At 32.1% G+C, this 22,038-nt stretch overlaps 1 protein-coding gene across 2 annotated transcripts; it reads right to left on the reverse strand.

Annotated features, from left to right (window-relative positions):
* Window positions 1-9,009: 9,009 nt before the first annotated feature.
* On the reverse strand, window positions 9,010-13,095 carry LOC140813767 (probable polygalacturonase). Of its 2 annotated transcripts, none has more exons than XM_073172481.1 (6): window positions 12,937-13,095; window positions 12,312-12,796; window positions 11,591-11,711; window positions 11,135-11,309; window positions 10,962-11,032; window positions 9,010-10,858 (listed from the first exon to the last, which is right to left on the reverse strand). In XM_073172481.1, exons 2-6 carry the CDS (start codon window positions 12,783-12,785, stop codon window positions 10,248-10,250), a joined length of 1,452 nt encoding a protein of 483 aa, XP_073028582.1. In that variant the 5' UTR covers window positions 12,786-12,796; window positions 12,937-13,095; the 3' UTR covers window positions 9,010-10,247. The 2 variants fall into 2 exon arrangements, with proteins under 2 accessions (XP_073028582.1, XP_073028583.1); XM_073172482.1 differs by having other exon boundaries at window positions 12,312-12,816; window positions 12,937-13,085.
* Window positions 13,096-22,038: the final 8,943 nt, after the last annotated feature.

Raw genomic sequence — 22,038 nt, forward strand, 5'->3', positions numbered from 1 at the left:
AGTACTTCGTCTGCTATAGCCAAGTGTAATTGGGCAATAACATTATCATTCCATTTTCCATCGTCAGTCATTCCCACCGGTCTATCTCCAATAGCCGCCAAGCAATTCTCCTTTCTTAAAACTGCTTGTATCTTTATTTTCCACAGCATAAAATTGTGTTATTGAACTTTGTTATCTCGTACATGTCCGTCATTATATCTACACCAATTTAGTAGACAATATCGCCTCAATAAAAAATCTCAAAAAAAAATCTGATGTTGAAGATCAGTATTCACTGCAACCACATAACATACTCAAAATTTTAAGAAATTTTATATCGATGTTCTATATCACTTGTTGGTCTCATATATGGCAACTTGAGATAATAATATGAAAATAAAGTATAAAACTGGACACCGAGATTTAGGTGAAAAACCCCTATAATTATTATGGTAAAAATCACTTGAAAAATAAAAAAAAAAATCACTATAATATTTTATGATGTGCAACCACTCATTGTGTTTCTAAAGAGAACACACACTCTCTTTATATAGGAGAACAAACAGCTTACAAATATTATATAACTAAGCACTCAAATGATATAAGATAAGAGAAAAAACTCGAAGAAGGGATGATATGAAATGAAAAGAGGGGGCTCTATTTATAGAGTTCTCTCATTACTATGAAAAACATTTCATATTAATTAAAGCGCATTTCCTGCTTTTCTTCAACCAAAAATAAATGATTTTTCCAACCAATGCATTAATAACCAATGCATTATTTGTTGATAGTACACTAGCACGAGGACAATTCATTATGAAATTAAAAAAAAAAAAAACCCTTTCTGAAATTTAGCATACTTGTAAAAAATTTATGATTTATATTAAAAAAACATTATTGTTGAAAATGTGAAAAAATATTTGTGTCGAAAATTATAATGTTGAATGTTGAAAATTAGGTAAAATTAGGTGTTGAATATTGAAAATTAGTGTGTAATGATGTATGTAATGATGAATTTATTTTTGAATTATTTTTAAAGAACTTATATAAATAGGATCACCATTTGTGAAGAAATACACAATTGAGTTGAGAGAAAAATATATTATAAAGTGTGTAGTTTGATAATTTTGAGAGTTAGAGATTTTTACTTTTATCATAATTTTTACTTTTTCATAACACATTATCAGCACGAAGCTCTAAAAGTCCTCCATATTTTCCCAAACTCCAAAACAGAATAAAAAAAATAACAAAAATAATAATATTTATTTTACTGTTATTTATTTATTGTGTTTATATTTAATATATAACATAATGTTATTATATAATAAAGATTAGAAATAATAAAAATAAATTTTTCAAAAACTTGTTATAAATCCTGGGAGGATGTTAAGATGACATCTCACACTCCCGGTAAGGGATACGACAAGTATAAAAACCTATAAGATTTTTAAACAAAATAACTTATGACACCTCATTATAATACTGTGATATTATATACATAATTATTTAAATATGACTACTATTATATATACCATATTATTACCATAAAATTATACAAATACATACATTTATTTTTTTTGTACACCCACGGTCATAAACAGTAAAAAAAACGGCTAGTTTTTACTCTATAAATATGATCTCACAAACACATTCAATCACTCCAACTTTCTCTTATTCTCTAAAAATTATTTTTCATCAAATTTTCGAAGAAAAAAGAAGATGGCTTTCTTAAGGTTATTTTTAATTATTTTGGTTATCATACTCACGAGTCTTGTATTTATCCTCGTGTGTTTTCTTTATTTTTATGAATGTGTGTACTTGTTGTTTATCCATTACTTTGTATTGCAATATTCATTAACGAATAAAATGCATCGTAATATTTTTTTAGTACCACCATGACAAACTTGGCAAAGCTTGAATTCATTGCTCTTGATATTAGGGGGGGAATTATATGACATGGACCCTTGATGTAGAAATGCATCTTGAGTCATTGGGTCTAAGCGAGACCATTAAAGAAAATGGTATATCTTCATCACAAGAAAAATCAAAAGCTATAATATTTTTGCGTCGACATCTTGATGAAGGTTTAAAATGTGAATATCTTATCGAAAAATATCACATGACTCTGTGAAAAAGATTAAAAGAAAGATTTGAACATATAAGGGAAATTATACTTCCGACCGCCCGTGATGAATGGAATATGTTAAGATTCCAAGATTTTAATAAAGTCGGTAATTACAATTCAGCGATGTATCGAATAATCTCGCAGCTAAAATTTTGCGGAAATGAGGTTACAGATTCGGAAATGCTTGAAAAAACATTTACCAAGTTTCACGCATCAAATATAACTCTACAGCAACAATATAGAGTGCGTGGATTTGCGAGATATTCTGAACTCATCGTATATCTTCTTGTAGCAGAAAAGAACAATGAGCTGCTAATGAGAAATCACCATTCTCGACCCACTGGATCAACATCATTTCCAGAAGTAAATGCTATAAGTAAAAATAAATTTAAACCTGGAAACCAAAATCAAATTCAAAGAAAAGGTTTTGGTCGAGGTCAAGGTCGTGGTCGTGGACGTGGACGTGGAATTGGTCGTGGTCGTGGTCGAGGCCGTGGTTTTGAAAACAATTGAGATAGTTATTTTTATAACTCATCTAAAAAATGAGTCACGAACCACCCACTGAAAAGACATCATGAGAACATAAGTGTAAATGAAAATCACTCGAAAAAATTTGAAAGTTCTTGTTTCAGATGCGGCACTCCAGGACATTGGTCTCGTATTTGTCGAGCCCTCGAGCACCTTTGCAAGCTCTAAAAAGAATCGATAAAGGGGAAAGAAAAAGAGACCAACTTCACTGAACACAGTAACCGTTTGAGTGATTCAACTCATTTTGATGCTGCTGATTTTCTGAATGATTTCTCTGCAAATGATCAATATGTTGGTGGGATCGAAATGAAAAATATTGATGCTGCAGATTTTCTCAATGATTTCTCTGAAAATGAACAATATATTAGTGGAATATAAATGTACAATAATTTATTTTTCATGTATTCATATGATAATGTTTTATTTTACAATTATGATATGTGTTATATTTACATATGTATTGTCAGTATTTCTTTTTTCATTGCATATTTTTTAAGTTCAAATATGGAAAGCCATGAACAAAGATAAATAAGGAACTAATCCCATAGAAGTTTGCATACCTGATAGTGGTACAATGCAAACTATTCTTCGAAATAAAAGATATTTCTTGGAACTAAAACCAACAAAACAATGGTGAATACAATATCAGATCCTGTAGACTTGATTAAAATATGTGGTAAAGCACATTTTTTGTTACCTAATGGTACAAATTTTCTTTTATCAATGATGCTTTGTATTCATCACAATCGAAAAGAAATTTGTTGGGTTTTAATGATATATACTCCGTGGGTATGATACTCAAACAATGAATGAAGGGGATGAGAAATATACGTGTCTTACCATATATAAATTATGAAAGAAATATGTGATTGAAAAACTAACAATGCTCCATACTGGATTGCATTATACACATATAAGTGACATTGAATCAAACATAGTAGTTGATAATTCTTCAATATTAACCAATTGACATGATCGATTAAGACATCCTGGTTCAACAATGATGCAAAGAATTATAGAAAATACACATGGTCATCCATTGAAAGACCAGGAGATCTTTCAGAATAATAAGTTTCAATGTAAAGCATGTTTTCTTGGAAAACTTATTATAAGACCATCACCAGCCAAAATCCAAACTGAATCACCAATGTTTCTTGAACGTATTTAGGGCGATATTTGTGGACCAATCCATCCACCATGTAGACCATTCAGATACTTTATGATATTGATTGATGCCTTCAGCAGATGGTCACATGTATGTTTATTGTCAATTCGAAATGTTGCATTTGCAAGATTACTTGCTCAAATAATAAAATTGAGGAATTAATTTCCCGATTATACAATCAAGAAAATTAGACTTGATTAATGCTGGTGAATTTACTTCTCAGACTTTCAATGATTATTGTATGTCTATGAGAATTTGTTGAGTATCATGTTGCTCATGTACATACACTGAATGGATTGGCTGAATCATTGATTAAACGTCTGCAAATTATTGCTAGACCAATTATTATGAAAACAAAGCTCATTATTTCTATATGAGGACATGCAATTTTACATGCTGCTGCATTAATTCGCATCAGACCAAGTGCATATCATAAATACTCCCCATTGCAGCTTTCATTTGGTAAAGAACCATACATTTCTCATCTGAGAGTTTTTGGATGTATGTTGTATGTGCCTATTGTACCACCACAACGAAAGAAAATGAGAACTCAAAGAAAGATTGGAATTTATATCGGATATGATAGTCCATCAATCATTCGATATCTTGAACCTCAGATAGGCGACATGTTCACAGCACGTTTTGCTGATTGTCATTTTAATGAGGAAATCTTCTCAATATTAGGGGGAGAACAAAAACATACCGAAAAAGAAATTACATGGTATGTATCATCCTTGTTAGATCTGGATCCAAGAATAAAACAATGTGAAAAAGATGTACAACAAATTGTGCACTTGCAAAGAATAGCAAATCAAATACCAGATGCTTTGCAGACACAAAAGGGGTAACTAAATCATATATACATGCTGCAAATGCCACTGCTCGAATTGAAATTCCGAAGAAACAAATTGAAGATACTCATGATGCCATTAAACGCCTAAAGTGTGGAAGGCCAGTCGGTTCCAAAGATAAAAATACTCGAAAAAGAAAATTCATAGAGAAACACGATGATCACAAAATAAAGAATGATGTTCCTGAAGAAACACATGATGATAAAAATGTTCTGTCAAAACCACAAACTGACGAGAATCGTAAAATCTCTATCAATTATATTAATACTAGAAAAATATGGAACCGAAAAGATATAGAAGAAATTGATGATATATTTTCTTATAATGTGACAATCGACATCATAAATGATAATGAAGATCATGAACCAAAATCTTTTGGTGAATGTAAAAATCGGCAGGATTGGATAAAATGGAAAGATGTCATCTAGGTTGAATTAGATTCGCTAAATAAACGTAATATTTTTGGACCTATAGTCCTTATACATGAAGGTGTAAAACCTGTTGGATACAAATAGGTTTTTATTCAAAAGAGAAATGAGAAAAATGAAATAGTAAGATATAAAGCTCGACTTGTTGCACAAGGTTTTTCTCAAATGTCTGGAATTGATTATGAAGAAATGTATTCTCCCGTGATGGATGCAATTACGTTTCGGTATTTGATTAGCTTGGCGGTATCTAAAAATTTAGAAATACGTCTCATGGATGTTGTTACAACTTATTTATATGGATCACTTGATAGTAACATATATATATATATGAAAATCCCTGAAGGATTTAAGATGTCTGAAGCACAAAGTTCAAAACCAAGAGAATGTTATTCTGTGAAATTACAAAAATCATTATATGGGTTAAAGCAATCCGGGCGAATGTGGTATAATCGACTAAGTGATCACTTGATGAAAAAGTGATATGTAAATAATTCAATATGCCCTTGTGTTTTCATTAAGAAAACAACATCTGGATGCATAATCTGTATATGTTGATGATTTAAACATTATTGGAACAAATAAGGAAATTCAAGAAGTTTTGTCATACTTGAAGGAAGAATTTGAAATGAAGGATCTTGGAAAAACAAAGTATTGTCTAGGTTTACAAATTGAACAAAAATAATGTGAAATATTTGTTCACCAGACAAATTAAACAGAAAAGATCCTTAAACGTTTTAATATGGATAAATCAAATCCTTTAATTACTCCAACAGTTGTTAGGTCATTAAACATATAAAATGATCCATTTCGTCCATGTGAAGATGATGAAGATATTCTTGGTCCAGAAATACCATATCCAAGTGCTATTGGTGCCCTTATGTATATTACAAATTGTACAAGGCATGATATATCTTTTGCCGTAAATTTATTGGCAAGATTTAGCACATATCTAACAAAGAAACACTGGAACGGAATTAAACATATATTCCGTTATCTACGAGGAACAACAAACTTGGGACTTTTATATTCAAAAGATGCTAATCCAAGTATAATTGGTTATGACGATGCTGGATACTTATCTGATCCATACAAGGCACGTTCCCAAACTGGATATGTATTTACTCGTTGAGGCACTACAATTTCTTGGCGTTCACAGAAACAAACGCTCGAAACAACTTCATCAAATCATGCCGATATTATTGCACTACATGAAGCAAGCCGTGAATGTGTGTGGTTAAAATCAATGACCCAACATATCCAAATATCTTGCGGATTATCATTCGACGAGAAGCCTATAATACTATATGAAGATAATGTTGTATATATTGCTCAAATGAAAGAAGGATACATAAAAACGACAGAACTAAATATATTCCTCCTAAGTTCTTCGCATTCACCAAGGAGCTTGAGAAAAATAAATATATTGATGTTCGTCACATTCAATCAAGTAAAAATTCATTAGATCTCTTCACAAAGGTACTTCCTACGACAATATTCAGAAAGCACATATATAATATTGGGATGCGCAATCTACGAATTTTGTGAAGAATTGTTCATGTTAACATGATGAAGAGTTTATGTGACTGCACTTTTTTTCCCTTACTATGATTTTTATCCCAGTGGGTTTTTCCTAGTAAGGTTTTTAACGAGACAGTATAAAAACATGTAATGAAGACAATCATTGTATTATGATCATCATCACAAGGGGATTGTTGAAAATGTAAAAAATATTCGTGTTGAAAATTATAATATTGAATGTTGAAAATTAGGTGTTGAATGTTGAAAATTAGTTTGTGATGTGTATGTAATGATGAATTTATTTTTGGATTATTTATAAAGAAATTCTATAAATTGGCTCACCATTTGTGAAGAAATACACAATTGAGTTGAGAGAAAAAATATTATAAAGTGTATAGTTTGATAATTTTGAGAGTTTGAGATTTTTATTTTTACCATAAATTTTTACTTTTTCATAGCAATTATGACTTTTGTTCTTCCTAATAATAATAATCTTTACATCTAAGCTTTTCATCATCCTCTTTTATTTCAGTAACTTTTTTTTCTTTATTCATCAAGAAAGCACCATTTTTTTACATCTCGTATCCAAAAAAAATAAGGAAAGGAGAAATCCGTAAATATGGAAAATCAACCTAAGAAGAGATTGAAAATGGAAGAAAAAGAGATCATATAAAGTGTAAGATTAAAGCAACTAGTTTTTAGACGAATTGGTTTGAAATTTAAGACGAATTGGTTTGAAATTTAGAAGAACTTATTCCTTCCAATTTTTTACTTCATAGATTATATTAATATTTGCTGACTGCTTTTGGGGATTTTAGGACAATTTTCCCTAAAAGTGAATTCTTTTGTTGTAAAAGTGTTACATAATTAGCAAATTTTGTTTTTCAAAAAATTATTTATTTAAAAATAAATTAAAAATTCATCGAGACTTTTCTCACGTTGAATTGAATTTCGATTTGATTAAAGAATGATATTGATGGAGATGGTATATATATCTTCACCATTTCCACCTTTCCCATCTCAAGTCTCGACCTTTTTTACCTTCCCTAGTCAAATTCTTCCTCATATTCCAACCCCTCGTACAATATATATATATATATATATATATATATATATATATATATATATATATATATATAGACACACACACATATACGATGCTAATCGTTTGGGCATAGTAGGTTACCCTATTACTAATATATTTAGGGGTGAGCAAGATTTTGGTTAAACCGAATTAACCGATCGAATCGAGCCAATTCGAAAATTCGGTTTGGTAATTTCGAAAATTCGGTTTCCAAATTAAAAAAAAATTCGGTTATATCGGTTAATTCGATTCGGTTACGGTTTTCAAAATTTTGAAATCCGTTAACCGATATAATAAATATTATTATTTAATAATATTTTTTTATTTATCAATTTTTATAAATATTTTAATTTTTAATTTTAATATGTATTAATTGGGTTTGAATAAAATTTATACATTGATGATATGTGTGATTTTATGTTTTTATGCATTTGTGTAAACTGTAGTGTTAAAAAAAATTACCTATATAATTAAAGTTAAATCACAATTTTTTTAAACTAATCGAACCGATTTTAATTCGATTCGGTTTTCCTTTGTTATGAAAATTAATTCGATCGATTCGGTTATGGCAAAATATTTCGATTCGGTTCGTTTCGGTTATGACTAATTCGGTTCGTCGGTAATTGAATTGACCGAATGCTCACCACTAAACATATTAGTAGTATAGATTAATATACATATGTATTTTTTGACGACTATAAAACACGTTTATGCTATTTTTCGATGCATGTATGATGATCTCAACTAATAGAATATCATGTCAATCATATTGATTAGATAAACAATATTGAAGTATCTATATTAATGATTATATATTAATAACATTTTAATGTAAGTGATATGTTGCTTAGCATATAGAATTCTAATTTTTTAAACTTCAAACTGTATGTTCAATTTTTATTTTATTTTTTTTTTCTCCGTCTTTTATTTATTTATTTTTTAATTTATATATAAAAATTACAATGTAATCTTTATTTATTTATTATAATTATATTTTGAATTATATTTTGAATTTCATTTAAATATAATCCAAATAAATTAAAAAATTTATATAAATACGTAAGGGTAGGTTTTTTTGTGAGACGATCTCACGAATCTTTAAATCTGAAATGTGTCAACCCTATCGATATTCACAATAAAAAAAATATTTTTAACATAAAAAATTATATTTTTTATAAATAACTTAAATAAAAAACTCATCTTATAAAATACAATGGTCAAAGGCAAAATTTTACAAGAAGCAATCTCGATCGTATTAACAATTTCCACGGACCATTTCTCGCATACCCAAGATCTCTGCAATGGCCAACTTCTCCGCCACCACCGCCGCGTTCTTCTGCTTCTTCACACTCTCAATCGCTATAACTCCGATGAACACGCCGGAAAATGACGACGCCGCCACCGTAGTTTCCTTCCCCTTCCCTGATGCCAATCCCACCTTTAGCAGCAACCCATCCGAGCCAGTCAACGCCGAAGACAACCATCTCTCCCTGTCCACCGCCGTCCCGTTGAACACGATCTCGCTCCGCCCGTTCTATCGCAGATTCTCAAAATTCCCCTGCCACCACCGCCACAAGTTCTGCAAAGCTGACCCGATGAGACCCCTCGAAATACCCTACGGCAACGACATGCTCGTTTCCTCCGGTGAGAACAGCGACTTCCAGAATCCAGAAACTCTCCACGGCGGACCGTGGCAGCGGGTGAAGCTACCCCACCACCACCATGATGAGGACAGTGACAGTGACAGTGACAGTGACAGTGATGATGAAGGTGAAGATGATCGGATCAAGAAGATGGCACTGAAACGCCGCCATTTTGGTGGGTTGAATGCGGAGAAGAAGTTGAAGATACTAAAGAGGCACTTCCACCATGAAAATTCAGAGGAAGAAGAACATCATCACAAGAAAGAGAGACACGGTTTCATGGTTCGCGTGCGCAGGTTTTTCGACCATTATTTCTAGATTATATATGTGTATGATATTACTGAAGTTTGAATACATGTTTCGAGTGAATTAATAATATCTGGAGTTGGGCTTTGTTTGTTTTGAATCTGAATGTTCTTGGGATGTCATATGTTGTAGTACTTGGTCTCATTCTGTATTTTGTCTTGCTCATGTCTTGTTCTTGTGTTAGATTCAACAGTTTTTGTTATATATTCTGTATTTGAGTTTAGAAAATTCCATATCATTCGAAAATCTATTCAAAAAGACCAAGATTTCTACTTATATCAATGAGTTCTGGAGCTTCACGACGTCAAGTTGTAGAAAAAAGACTCCGTTTTTATGCCAAAATTCAGGTATTTTTATCCGAAATGATCTCGTTAGAGCTCCCGTCCGCCTCTTAACTTCTTCTTCATTTTAGTTTTTCCTATGCCACATTTTATTCTCCAACAGATTTTAATCCATACCATATTAAAGTGAATAAAAACATAAATAATTTCGGAATTAATCGTAAACTGATCAATCACCCATTTTGTATATGAATTACCACAATATACATACATATATGTGTGTGTAGAATGAATGTGATGCGACAGATTTCAGAAAGAAAAAGAGCAAACACCCATTTCCTACCGGCTGGTTAGCTCAGGACATGGCCATGGGATAACCTGAACTGCTGCTCCGCTCACAGCCGAACACTGCCACGGCAAATTTTTCGACCCCGGGTTTCCGTGGATATAAATATTCGACAGACAAATACCTGTAAATGGTGCGTTTTTCAGACCATGAATCAATCCAGCTTGTTCAACTTTCTCACCCCACACATCCTTGATCATGACATCCTGGACGACAGGAAGAGCGTTTTGATCATATCCCATGTCTGGATGATCACCCACGTCGCCAGAGATCTTGATCCCCTTTCGCGTGTTCTCCATGTGAACGTTTGATATGGTGATGTTTCTTATGACCCCGCCTCGACCAATATTTGTTTTCAAGTGAATCCCAACTCCCATGTTGAACAAGTTAATGTGCTCGGCCAGAACATTCTCAACCCCACCTGATGTTTCGCTCCCTATAGCAATTCCTGCGTATGGGGATGATCCGTATATTCGTCTGATGGTTATGTCATGGCTAGGGCGATTATAAGCTATTCCATACTCATCCCATCCGCTCTTGATGGCTACGAGGTCATCTCCGGTCGATATGTAGGAGTCCTCAATGCATACATTGGAGCTAGAGTCTGCATCATGAGAATGATAATCATGCTTTTCTGATAAACTATGCTCCCTCACTCACAAAAAAGAAATGTTGAATATTCACCCAACTGAGACGGGAGAGCCTACCTGGATCGATTCCATCGGTGTTGGGAGAATTGGCCGGCGCCACTATGGTAACATATCGAATGACCACTTCGCTGACGAGTGAAAGGAGAAAGATACGTAACTAATAAAGATTCGACTCTCATCGTGATTATAACTGTATTCAAATTACGCTACTTTTTTGCGGTAAGTATTACCTGCAATAGACAGGGTGTATGTTCCAAAAGGGTGAGTTCTTGAAGACTAGATTGGAAATAATTATACTTCTTGAGTTCATCAACTCAATTAGGTTTGGCCTGGTGAACTTAAGGGTTCTTTGCCACCACATGTTCCACCAAATGTAACCATTCCCATCAATCGTCCCGTTATCGCCTACAAACAAGTATAAAAATGAGCAAAAGGAAGCATATAACAAGATGGATTCTTTCTCCACTTAGCTGTAATTTGGTGTAGAGATAACGTATAGTTTTCTAGGAAGATATTCATTTTTATTCGACCCCAACAAGTGATAGCTCCCGGACTAGGATGGTCCTAGCCTCCTAGGCTTTTGATCTAAACCAGATCGCAGGGTCACCTTCGACGTATATCTCTAGCAAGAGCCTCGTCTCTAGCTAGCTACTAGCATATTAGATGATGTTATTTTACATACTGACCTGTGATAATGACATCATGCAGGTCATTTCCATGGATGAAGCTCATATACCTTCCCCCGGGGAGTTCTCTTCCTCTACCATATGAAGGCAATGGAGCAATTAAAGGCCAGTGCTTAGTGTCCTAAAGAACATATGGACGCAAAGTTTACTATAGATTTTTGGCATTGTCAAACTTTAATATATAATCAAAGAAATGTGAAACAGAGTTCCTTGAGCTGTAATATACAAGTACACCGAGGTATGCTGAAACAAAATTTCCATAATGAAGGGGTGATGGACCACAACGTTATAGAAGGGAAAGAAAAGGATAACTCCACACCAAACCATAGAAAGTAAAAACGAATTTTTCATCTGCTATACCAATTGATGCATCATAAATATCAACATATCATCTGGGACCTACTCGTTAATGTCAATTGTTCTTAGTAGGATCCAAGAAACTAAGGAACCTGATCGTAAAATCCTTTATCCTTGTCAAGGTGCAGCTCTCCATTGCAAGATTCAATAGGAACAGTGGAAGTCACAACAGATGACCAAAGTAAACTTGCATGAAATTCTTGAGTGTGATTTAAATGTATATATTTTTTCTATAAGTGTGATTCAAAACTCGGATCTTCGGATAAAAATCACCCTAACTTTCTGAAAACATGGTATAATTCTTGCCGCATATTTTCAATAACCAAATCCGAACAGCAACTTAGGTGCGAGGAGCTACAATTACCATGGCAGCTTTGATCACAGCACCTCTAGCCAAGTAGAGAGTCATACAACTCGTAAGATTAAATGGTCCCGTCAGATACTCTCCCGGAGGAATGTAAAGCAAAGTCCCACCTCTTCTCCTCAAGTGCTTGATTCTGTATATCGCCTCCTTGAATGCGTTTGTGTTCAACGTGAACCCATCGCCCACTCCTCCGAAATCCGTTATCGATATCTTGTCGCTTCGATGCCTCATCGGGACAATGCCGGAGCATGTTGCCCAGTTAGAGTACGCAAATGCAACACAGTTTATGAAGATGGATATGGCCAGAAAGAAGCGGGGAGTAGAAAATTCTCGGGCTCGCATTTTTCGGGGAATTCGGGTAGCTATATGGAGTGAGTTCTTGGAGTGCAACAAAAAACAAAGGAAATTTGAAGTGTTGCTAAAAAACCGATTGATCGCTTTGTTTTCTTCTTCAATCCAACGAGAAAACTCCATGAACAGATCTTCTGCAATGATACTTAGAGAGCTAAACCACATTTAAAATGAAAGAATGGTCATATAAAATAACCATCAGAAAACAATCCCAAGTAAAAAAAAAACAGACAGAAGCCAACAAAAATCACACACTGTGCCTGTTGAGAGGTACCTGAAAAGGGTTTGATTTGTCCGCAAGCGAGTGTCCTCAGGGAAGAAGATAGAAGAAAGAGATGGCGCAGAGGAAGAGCATAAAGAAGAAGAAGAGAGCGTCAAGGGGGAAAATGTGAGAGATTTAAGCAGACTCGGTGCGTGTAGTGTGTGTAATATTTAATTTTTCTGGTGATATTTGTCTCGGTTTAATTCTTCTTCAATTATGTAATTCCGATCAAAATAAATATTTTGGCTGAAAATATATATGTGATGACGGATAGTTTAAGACATAGTTTGGTACACATGATAGGACAAATATGTGATATATAATATAATGATAAGTTAAGGATAAATAAGATATATGATATTATATTTAATGTTTGGTATGATTTTAATAAGAGTGATTAAATTTATATATTAGATTATAATGACAAAATTAAGCTTATCATAATAAATTTTATAATTTCAAAGTTGTTTCTTGAGTTCATATTTTTTATCTGTTCATGCGCCGATAATACTTGCGTGATTTATTTATTTTTACCTAATTTTATATATTGTATAATATGATAATTGAGCCCTTGATTTTGTGAGTCGAGTCAAATATCATTTTTAAGGTTAATCGAGTGATACTAATAATTTTATTGATATTTATAAAAATATTTATATAATTATCTCGAATTCATTTATATAATTATCATATTATATAATATATAAAAATAAATAAAAATATTTAATTGGTTTTAATTTTTACCTATTAACATAAATTTATAAAAATATTTATAAATTGAGGACAATTAAGTCATTTTTAGTGTATTTTATCATTAAATTAAAATTATCATACTTAATAGAAGAGGCATTTTATCCATCGTTTTTTTTTTTATTTAAGTTGAATCATGCTTTTTGAAATTTTATCTAGATTTGATTAATATTATATTTTAATATATACTCTGAAAAAGAAGTTGATCATTTTGTGTAAAATAGCACGTGTATATTATGAAATTTATATGAACTAAATATTTAGATTAACTATGTTATTTTACAAAATCATCGAAGTCAAAGGATATCTATGATTTATTTTATTTTATTTTTTAAATGAAGGTTCTTACATATATCTACACATCTAGCTAATTTTCCTCAATATTTGAAATTGATTTGGTAGTAATATATTGCTAGAAAATCATAAAGAAGTTAATGGATATTTTTTGGATTTTAGATAAGATCCAAAGAGATTTTTTTGCATTGATAAATTTACCATAACATGTTTTTTCTTGTGCAATGAATTAAATAAAACAAGGGTAAATTTAATATTGAATAAAAAACGGATCATGACATTAATGTTTGTTAATATAAAATATAGTGTATGTGTGTGTCTATATATATATATATGTATTTGTATGTGTCACACCCTTACTCTATACTTAGCATAATTACTATAATCAAAATAAGGTTTGAATAATATAACTATAGTATAAAGCAAATCAAACAAGGGACATCACTTTGACGGTTTATAAAATTTTTTGGCATGTCCCTATAATTTGTAAAACCCAAAAACTTAACTCAAGCAACATCCCCAAGCATATTTTCATACACAACCATACACCATATTGCTATACATATACATATTCTCATATATAAGCATACTTTGTATCATCATAACCATCGTAAACTTGTTCAAACCCTGATATATTTTAGTACAATACTTATGCGGAAGCTATAAAATAATAAGTCCCGGTTCTTGTCGAGGTGAGCACGTCACAAGCATCCATTGGCGAACCGACATTCTATGCATCTTCACTACCTGATCCTGTAATACATGAGCTACGTGATTTTATAAAACTCAATAAGTTGGCACTTGTATGTATCAATATGCATCGAAGTAACATACATGTCAAGTCGTGATAACAATGAATCTTTAAACCATGTCATATCATAGCATATATTCATGTTCATTTTCTTACTTGAGCCTCATTAGTTGACATGTACTACCAGTGCTTGCTTTATTATATAGCTACTATTGTGTTGGACGTCAGGGAGCTACCTTTGGCAACCCCACGCCCCATGAACATATATTGGCCAATAGGTTTGGTGGACTTAAAACCACCCATGATGTCAACAAGCTCTATATCATGTAAAATCAGTCCTTTTCCTTTCAGGTTTATGTTCATGACATAGCACCAATCTTCAATATTAATGAGTTCCTTTCATATTTAATACATAACAATGGAATATGATGCTATGTTTTCATCAATAAATATACTAACAATATACATATACAATGATCAATGGGAAGTATTTGAAATCATAATATTACTCATGTATTACTTCAAGAACATGCCAACTTAAACTTGTTCATACCCTGACATATTTTAGTACAATATATATGCGGAAGCTATACAATAATAAGTCTCGGTTCTTGTCGAGGTGAGCACGTCACAAGCATCCATTGGCGAACCGACATCCTATGCATCTTCACTACCTGATCCTGTAATACATGAGTTACATGAGTTTATAAAACTCAATAATTTGGCACTTGTACGTATCAATATGCGTCGAAGGAACATAAATATCAAGTCGTGACAACAATGAATCTTTAAACCATGTCATATCATAGCATATATTCATGTTCATTTTCGTACTTGAGCCTCATTAGTTGACATGTACTACCGTGCTTGCTTTATTATATAGCTACTACTGTGTTGGACGTCAGAGAGAAACCTTTGGCAACCCCACTCCCCATGAACATATATTGGTCAATAGGTTTGGTGGACTTAAAACCACCCATGATGTCAACAAGCTCTATATCATGTAAAATCAGTCATTTTTCTTTCATGTTCATGTTCATGACATAGCACCCATCTTCAATATTCATGAGTTCTTTTCATATTTAATACATTACAATGGAATATGGTGCTATGTTTTCATCAATAAACATACTAACAATGTACATATAACAATGATCAATGGAAAGTATTTGAAATCATAATATTACTCATGTATTACTTCAAGAACATGCCAACTTGCAGTTCAAGTATAAGAACACTGGTTTGAGACGATGTTTCTCGTTCCTATGCTGTCAAACATATCAATAATTCAATTACTATGTCTATTCCAGGTGAAGTTTGCTCTTCTACATTAATAATAACCAAAAGAGATGAAAACTTACATCCTTATGAAGTTCTTGTGATGGAGAACTAAGTTCTTACCTCAAAGCGATGAAAGGAATGAAGAAGAGAGCTTTTGGAGGAAGGGTTTCTTGGTTTACTTCAATTTTTTGCTGATAAAGGAAGGAAGGTACTGAAGAAATGGCTTAGAAACTCGAAACTTATCCTTTCTTATACTCAGCGGCGCTCGAGCTGTCATTTTCTACCGCCCGAGCGCGTAATGTTCTGTAAAAATACTGAGCTTGAAATGCACCGGTGCTCGGGCGGTCATTTTCTACCGCTCGAGCGCCACATGTTCTGCCTTTGCGCAATACTTCATCAAAGATTGCTCCAAAAACGTCTCTTCCGTTCATAATCTGAAAATGTGGTACACATGAAAGTTGTAGCCCTATGTCTTGGCTTGAATCTCCAATTGGTTTCAGGTCATTTGGAGGTCTGAGTAAAAACTTATGCTCAATCTACCAAAATGTGTCATTGTAGGAATGGCGATACACACAACACACTTCGGGGCACTTTTGGCTTGTCTTCCACAATGATTTGGACAAAACCCAAAACACGAAAGTTATAGCATTATATCTTAGATTTTTAATGGTTACGGCCTCACACAACTTGGATCAATATTCAAATCATTATGCTAAAACCCGTAAAAACTACCATATTTTCATCTCATTTCCTGCAGTCCCAAACAAACTTTCATTACATTACTTTATCTACACATCTAACTATCATTATTTAGACACATATTGATTCTCAATACACCATAAACAATATAAAAATCATGTTCAATCTCAATATTGATACTTCAATTATCACATGAAATCTAATGAGCTAAATAACTACATAATAAACGACATAAACGCATTATTATCATTTGTACGAGTAATCGGGTATTACAGTATGTATGTATGCATGTATGTGTGAATTTCATGTTGAGAAGCGATAACTATTTTTTATATGAGACCGATCAAAACATGACGTTTGGACTAATGTATATTTGAGTTAAACTGTTATCACTAACTATAGTTTTTTTATAAAACAACAAATGTTTGATTATGTAATTGTTATCAGATTCAATGTTATGCATTCGATTTTTATAGATTGCAATAAATATAATTATTAGGAGAATGATTATCGAGAAGCGATAATTGCTCATGTTAGAAGAATAGTTGAAACATGGTACTTGGTTGGTTTTACATTTTAAAATATTTGAGATAACAATATTACAACTAATTATAGTTTTTGGTAATGCGACAAACATTTTATATTACAAAAGCTTTTGATTGTCACATGATAAGGAATTTTGATAAATGATCACAACTAAACTGATCTAACTAAACATGAACCGACAAATCAAGTTGTTCCACTATTTCGATATGATAGAGTTTATTCATCAGCATGACTTGAACCAAGCTACTCGAACATAACAGATTAACTTGAAGACTAGTTGTCAAACATTCTCTGTTCTGTTGGTTACTTATTTAGCTAGTGTCCAAAGAATTTGAAAAAACCGACAATATATATGACAAATCAACAAGGACATGTAACTATATCCGCATAAATGTCGGCTACCAAGTATATTTGTGAGTGTCAGATATATTTATTGCCGATGAGGACCAACACTTATAAATAAATAATGCATCAAGACTGAAGAGTTCTCGAAAAATTACTATTGTTTTGTCAACCTTCGTCAACCATTCAAATCGCACATCATATCTCAACAGACTCATCTTTAAGTTGTTCCTGCATACGCTCAGTTTTCCATCGGATCGATTAAGAATCAATATTGTGTACTATGTATTCCTATTTATCTTTTACACACGAGTGTTGTATTGTGAGAATCAATTATAACTGTCAGAAGCATGTTTATGAATAAATCAAATTGAAGAAAATAATGCTAGGGGTGTCAACTACATTAGGATTGTGGAACCGAGTTGAAGTGAGTTTGTACAAATCGTTGTACTAATCAAATCTTCCACAAACAATTTATTGTCTCTTTATTTACTACTATTTACTTGAGCTGCTAAGTCTATCATTTGTGATGATAATTTAATTGAAGTAAATCGAAGCTGTTGCTTTTTATATCATAATCACTAAGTAATTTTAGCAGCTTCCGCATTTAAAACACATTTCTAGCAGCTCAAACTACTCACTATGATTGAAATATAATCTTGAGCTGTTAACACAGCTGAAGTCTATATTTTTTGATATAGTTTACATAACAATTAATTCATATTTTTCTAAACTGTTATCTTCAATCCTAATGATTTAATCCTAGTTGAAAAAACTGGCAAAATCCAACCCAGGTATAACAATAGCTCAAGTTAGACTCCAATTAACAAGATTTTTAAGGACTCATATCTGACCTGATTCGTTTAAACTCACACTCAATCTGACTTATATCTAAGGTTTAAGATGTTTGACCCCTACATAATTATATTTATAATATTTTTTTATTTTTAAGTAAATATTTAAGATAAACACCGGATAAAATTAACGTTACTCCTGGTAAGTAGCTCCACATTCTGTATGTTTGACGCCTGTGTAGCACTGTAATTTAATGTTTTCCTCTCTCTTCGTTGAGTAGTTCTCTTGTGAGACGGTCTCACGAATCTTTATCTGTGAGACGGGTCAACCCTACCGATATTCACAATAAAAAATAATACTCTTAACATAAAAAATAATATTTTTTCATAGATGACTCAAATAAGAGATCTGTCTCACAAAATACGACCTGTAAGACCGTCTCACACAAATTTTTGTCTTCTTCTTTAGCCTCTCTCTCAACTCTATTTTTGTCTCTAGTTGACAAAGTACCTAGTTGTCTACTTGTCTCTCTTTTTTCCAAATATGACCGATTAGCTTTCTCACGTTTAGATTAGACATAAAAATATAGCATTCCTTTTTTCCCCCCAAGCATTCACAAGACTTTAATTTTTTTATGATAAAAATTTAGAAATTTTAGACTCTATAAAAAGAATTACCATGAGTTTATTTTTATTAATAATTTTTAGCAACCTTATTTCTTTCAAAAAAAATTACTTTTTCTGTTAGGATTAATTATTTAAGATAGAGTATTTGAAAAATTAAAAATGATAATACATCTACATTCACCATTAAAAACACTAAATTTATTCTAGCAATATCATATTCTCATTTTTCTCCACATTTATGTGGTTTTTTTATATTTTATAAATATGTGCATCCTTATTTGCTTGAACATTGTCTCATTTCTCTCATTTTTATCTTTGAAATCGTCAATTATGAGCATATTTGTGAGGTCGAAGAAGGCGGAGGGTGATCAGCTCTTGACAGGCTTCTAGGTGAATGAGACATTAATTTATCTGATCTCACACAGGAATGAAAGAGATTCCAAAACTGTTCAGGTATGAGACTGTGCAGTTGATGAGGACTTCAAAAATTTGATATATACTACTCATATCAAAAAGGTGCATTTTATTTTTCAGAGTTTATCACACAAGAACTCCAAAGTTAAGCGTGATTGATTTGAGACAATTCTGGGATGGGTAACTCTCCGGAAAAATTTATTGGGGTGCGTGTAAGTGAGCACATAAGCACGCTGGAAAGACTCATTTTAATACAGCAACGACATTCGTCAAATCCGAAACGTCACAATGTACAGATGAACATGGAAACAACACTCATTATTGCAATGCATTGATCAGTACAATATCCTTCAATTTGTACTTCGTTTTTCGTCATTTACATCTTGAGATGAGCACTCGGACTTTTTCATATAAAAATCCTTAGAACCACTAAAATATGTTTCTTCTCCCCCTTCGACCACTAAAACCTTTCGTATAATAAACATGCATCATCAACATTTTTAATAATTTGACCAATACCTAAAATTTGCTCAAATTCTTCGACAATAGAATTGTAATGTTCTTCAGCATTATCATCTTCATTTCATTAGTGTGATTGATATCTGCAGCTTCTCCATCATTTAACATTGAATATTCTAATACAGATAATGAAGACAAAAATTATAAATATTAAATATAACTCGTACACAGTTTTATAATAAAGAAAAACACAAAATAATATGATAAGAAAATAATAAACAAATGTCCAGAATTTCTATTTTCTTTTGAGTACGAATGTATATAAAATTTTAAAAGCTAAAAGTGAAAAGTAATAATTCCATGGTAATCACTTCTATATAAATTCAGGACAAAAACTTGTGTGAGACAGTCTCACAGGTCGTATTTTGTGAGACAGATATCTTATTTGGGTCATCAATGAAAAATTATTATTTTTATGCTAAGAATATTATTTTTTATCGTAAATATTGGTAGGTTTGACAGTTTGACTCGTCTCACAGATAAAGATTCGTGAGATCGTCTCACAAAGATGATTCTAAATTAAATACGCAATGAACTTTAAAAAAGTCCAGGTAAATAAAAAAAGACAATATTTTGAGGAAAAAATCATGGTTTTATCGTAAAAAAAAATTGATAAATCACCAACATTCCAATAATTACCTAAAATAAACAAATGATCACGAAAATTTTGTAAATGATATTTTTTAATATATTGACATAAATATAGAAATGAATTATATAGGACAGGTTTGGCTCGGATTCAACTCATTGTCATCTTTAATCCTAACTGATAACGACTTTATATGAGCTAAGCTTAGCCATCTTTTCCTTGTTTATGCTTGGTTAAGCTCCAATAGCTCGAACTACCGACGACTCCTAGGACGCGAACAAAGTTCCCAAATGCTCCGTCTCTGAAATGCTCGTCGCTAAGGGTCGACCCTTTGGTGGTTCAACTCGGGGCATACTTACAATTCTCGAATGCTCGTTGTTAAAGGTGAAAGTCGTGTAGCTAGAAGTTGATATTCATTAGAAAAAAACAAAGGGTCCGCTGTCCATATTTCCAAAGATGGATTTGTTTTGGCAAAATAAATGGTAAGGCATGTGAAAGCACTTTGCAAAGAATACCATATTTAAGGTTCACAAGTCTAAAGCAATATATGCACCATGTGACTTCAACTTTGTCCCATGCATTAAACACATATGGACAGTTCACATTCACGGGACCAGAAACTTCATGCTGTCATTTATTTCTCAATAATAAATAATAATAATAATAATAATTAATGTTTCTTATTTTCTTGTTTTTATATTTTTTTTAAAAAAATGAAAGGGATAAAGAGAAACAACGATGAAGTTCACTCATGGTTGTCAAAGCATGTGTGAAAGAATCCGAGGCTGAATGATTGACAAAATAAAATATTGATAGAGATTTTTTTTCCCTTTTAAATGTGAAATATTCAAATTGTGAAGTGACATATATTTTTCTCACATTCAAATTCATATTATATAAGAGTATATTTAATTACTCCATTTTAATAAATTATTTTATAGAATGTAACACATCAACTTTTAAAATTTATATCGAAATATCATTTTAAAAAATATTGTTAATTTTTTTTCGTGACTTGTAAATTGAGTATAATGGACGAGCCTATTTAAACTATTTGGGTTAATTTGTAGAGTAGGCAACTTTAGAAAAAGAGCGCATTGGGATGGATGAGTAGATAAGAGGAATCAACGTTGGTTGTTTTATTTTTAGACGGTTACGATTGAGTCTTGAATACAAGATTTCGTTTTAAATTCGAGAATTTTAGTGTTAGATAAGCTACAATATTAATATTGGTTGTTCTCGAGCTATCGAAGAAATTCATATGTTTTAGAAAAACTAAAACTTAGGCAAAACTTTGTGTCAGACGGTATCACGGACCGTATTTTATAAGACAAATCTCTTATTTGGATCATCCATGAAAAAATATTACTTTTTATACTAAAAGTATTACTTTTTATTATAAATATCGGTAGAAGTATTACTTTTTATGTTAAGAGTATGATTTTTTATTATGAATATTGGTACGGTTGACCCGTTTCACGGATAAAGATTCGTGAAATCGTCTAACA

The sequence above is a fragment of the Primulina eburnea genome, chromosome 15, assembly GCF_022965805.1.
Source record: "Primulina eburnea isolate SZY01 chromosome 15, ASM2296580v1, whole genome shotgun sequence".
In the NCBI taxonomy this organism is placed as follows: domain Eukaryota; kingdom Viridiplantae; phylum Streptophyta; class Magnoliopsida; order Lamiales; family Gesneriaceae; genus Primulina; species Primulina eburnea.

Coding starts and splice junctions, on each gene's coding strand:
- LOC140813767 (XM_073172481.1), bottom strand. CDS start 12,785: ATGGAGTTTTCTCGTTGGATTGAAGAAGAAAACAAAGCGATCAATCGG. Junction 11,033..11,134: donor ATACACCCTGTCTATTGCAG/GTAATACTTACC, acceptor TTCACTCGTCAG/CGAAGTGGTCATTCGATATG. Junction 10,859..10,961: donor CACCGATGGAATCGATCCAG/GTAGGCTCTCCC, acceptor CTCATGATGCAG/ACTCTAGCTCCAATGTATGC.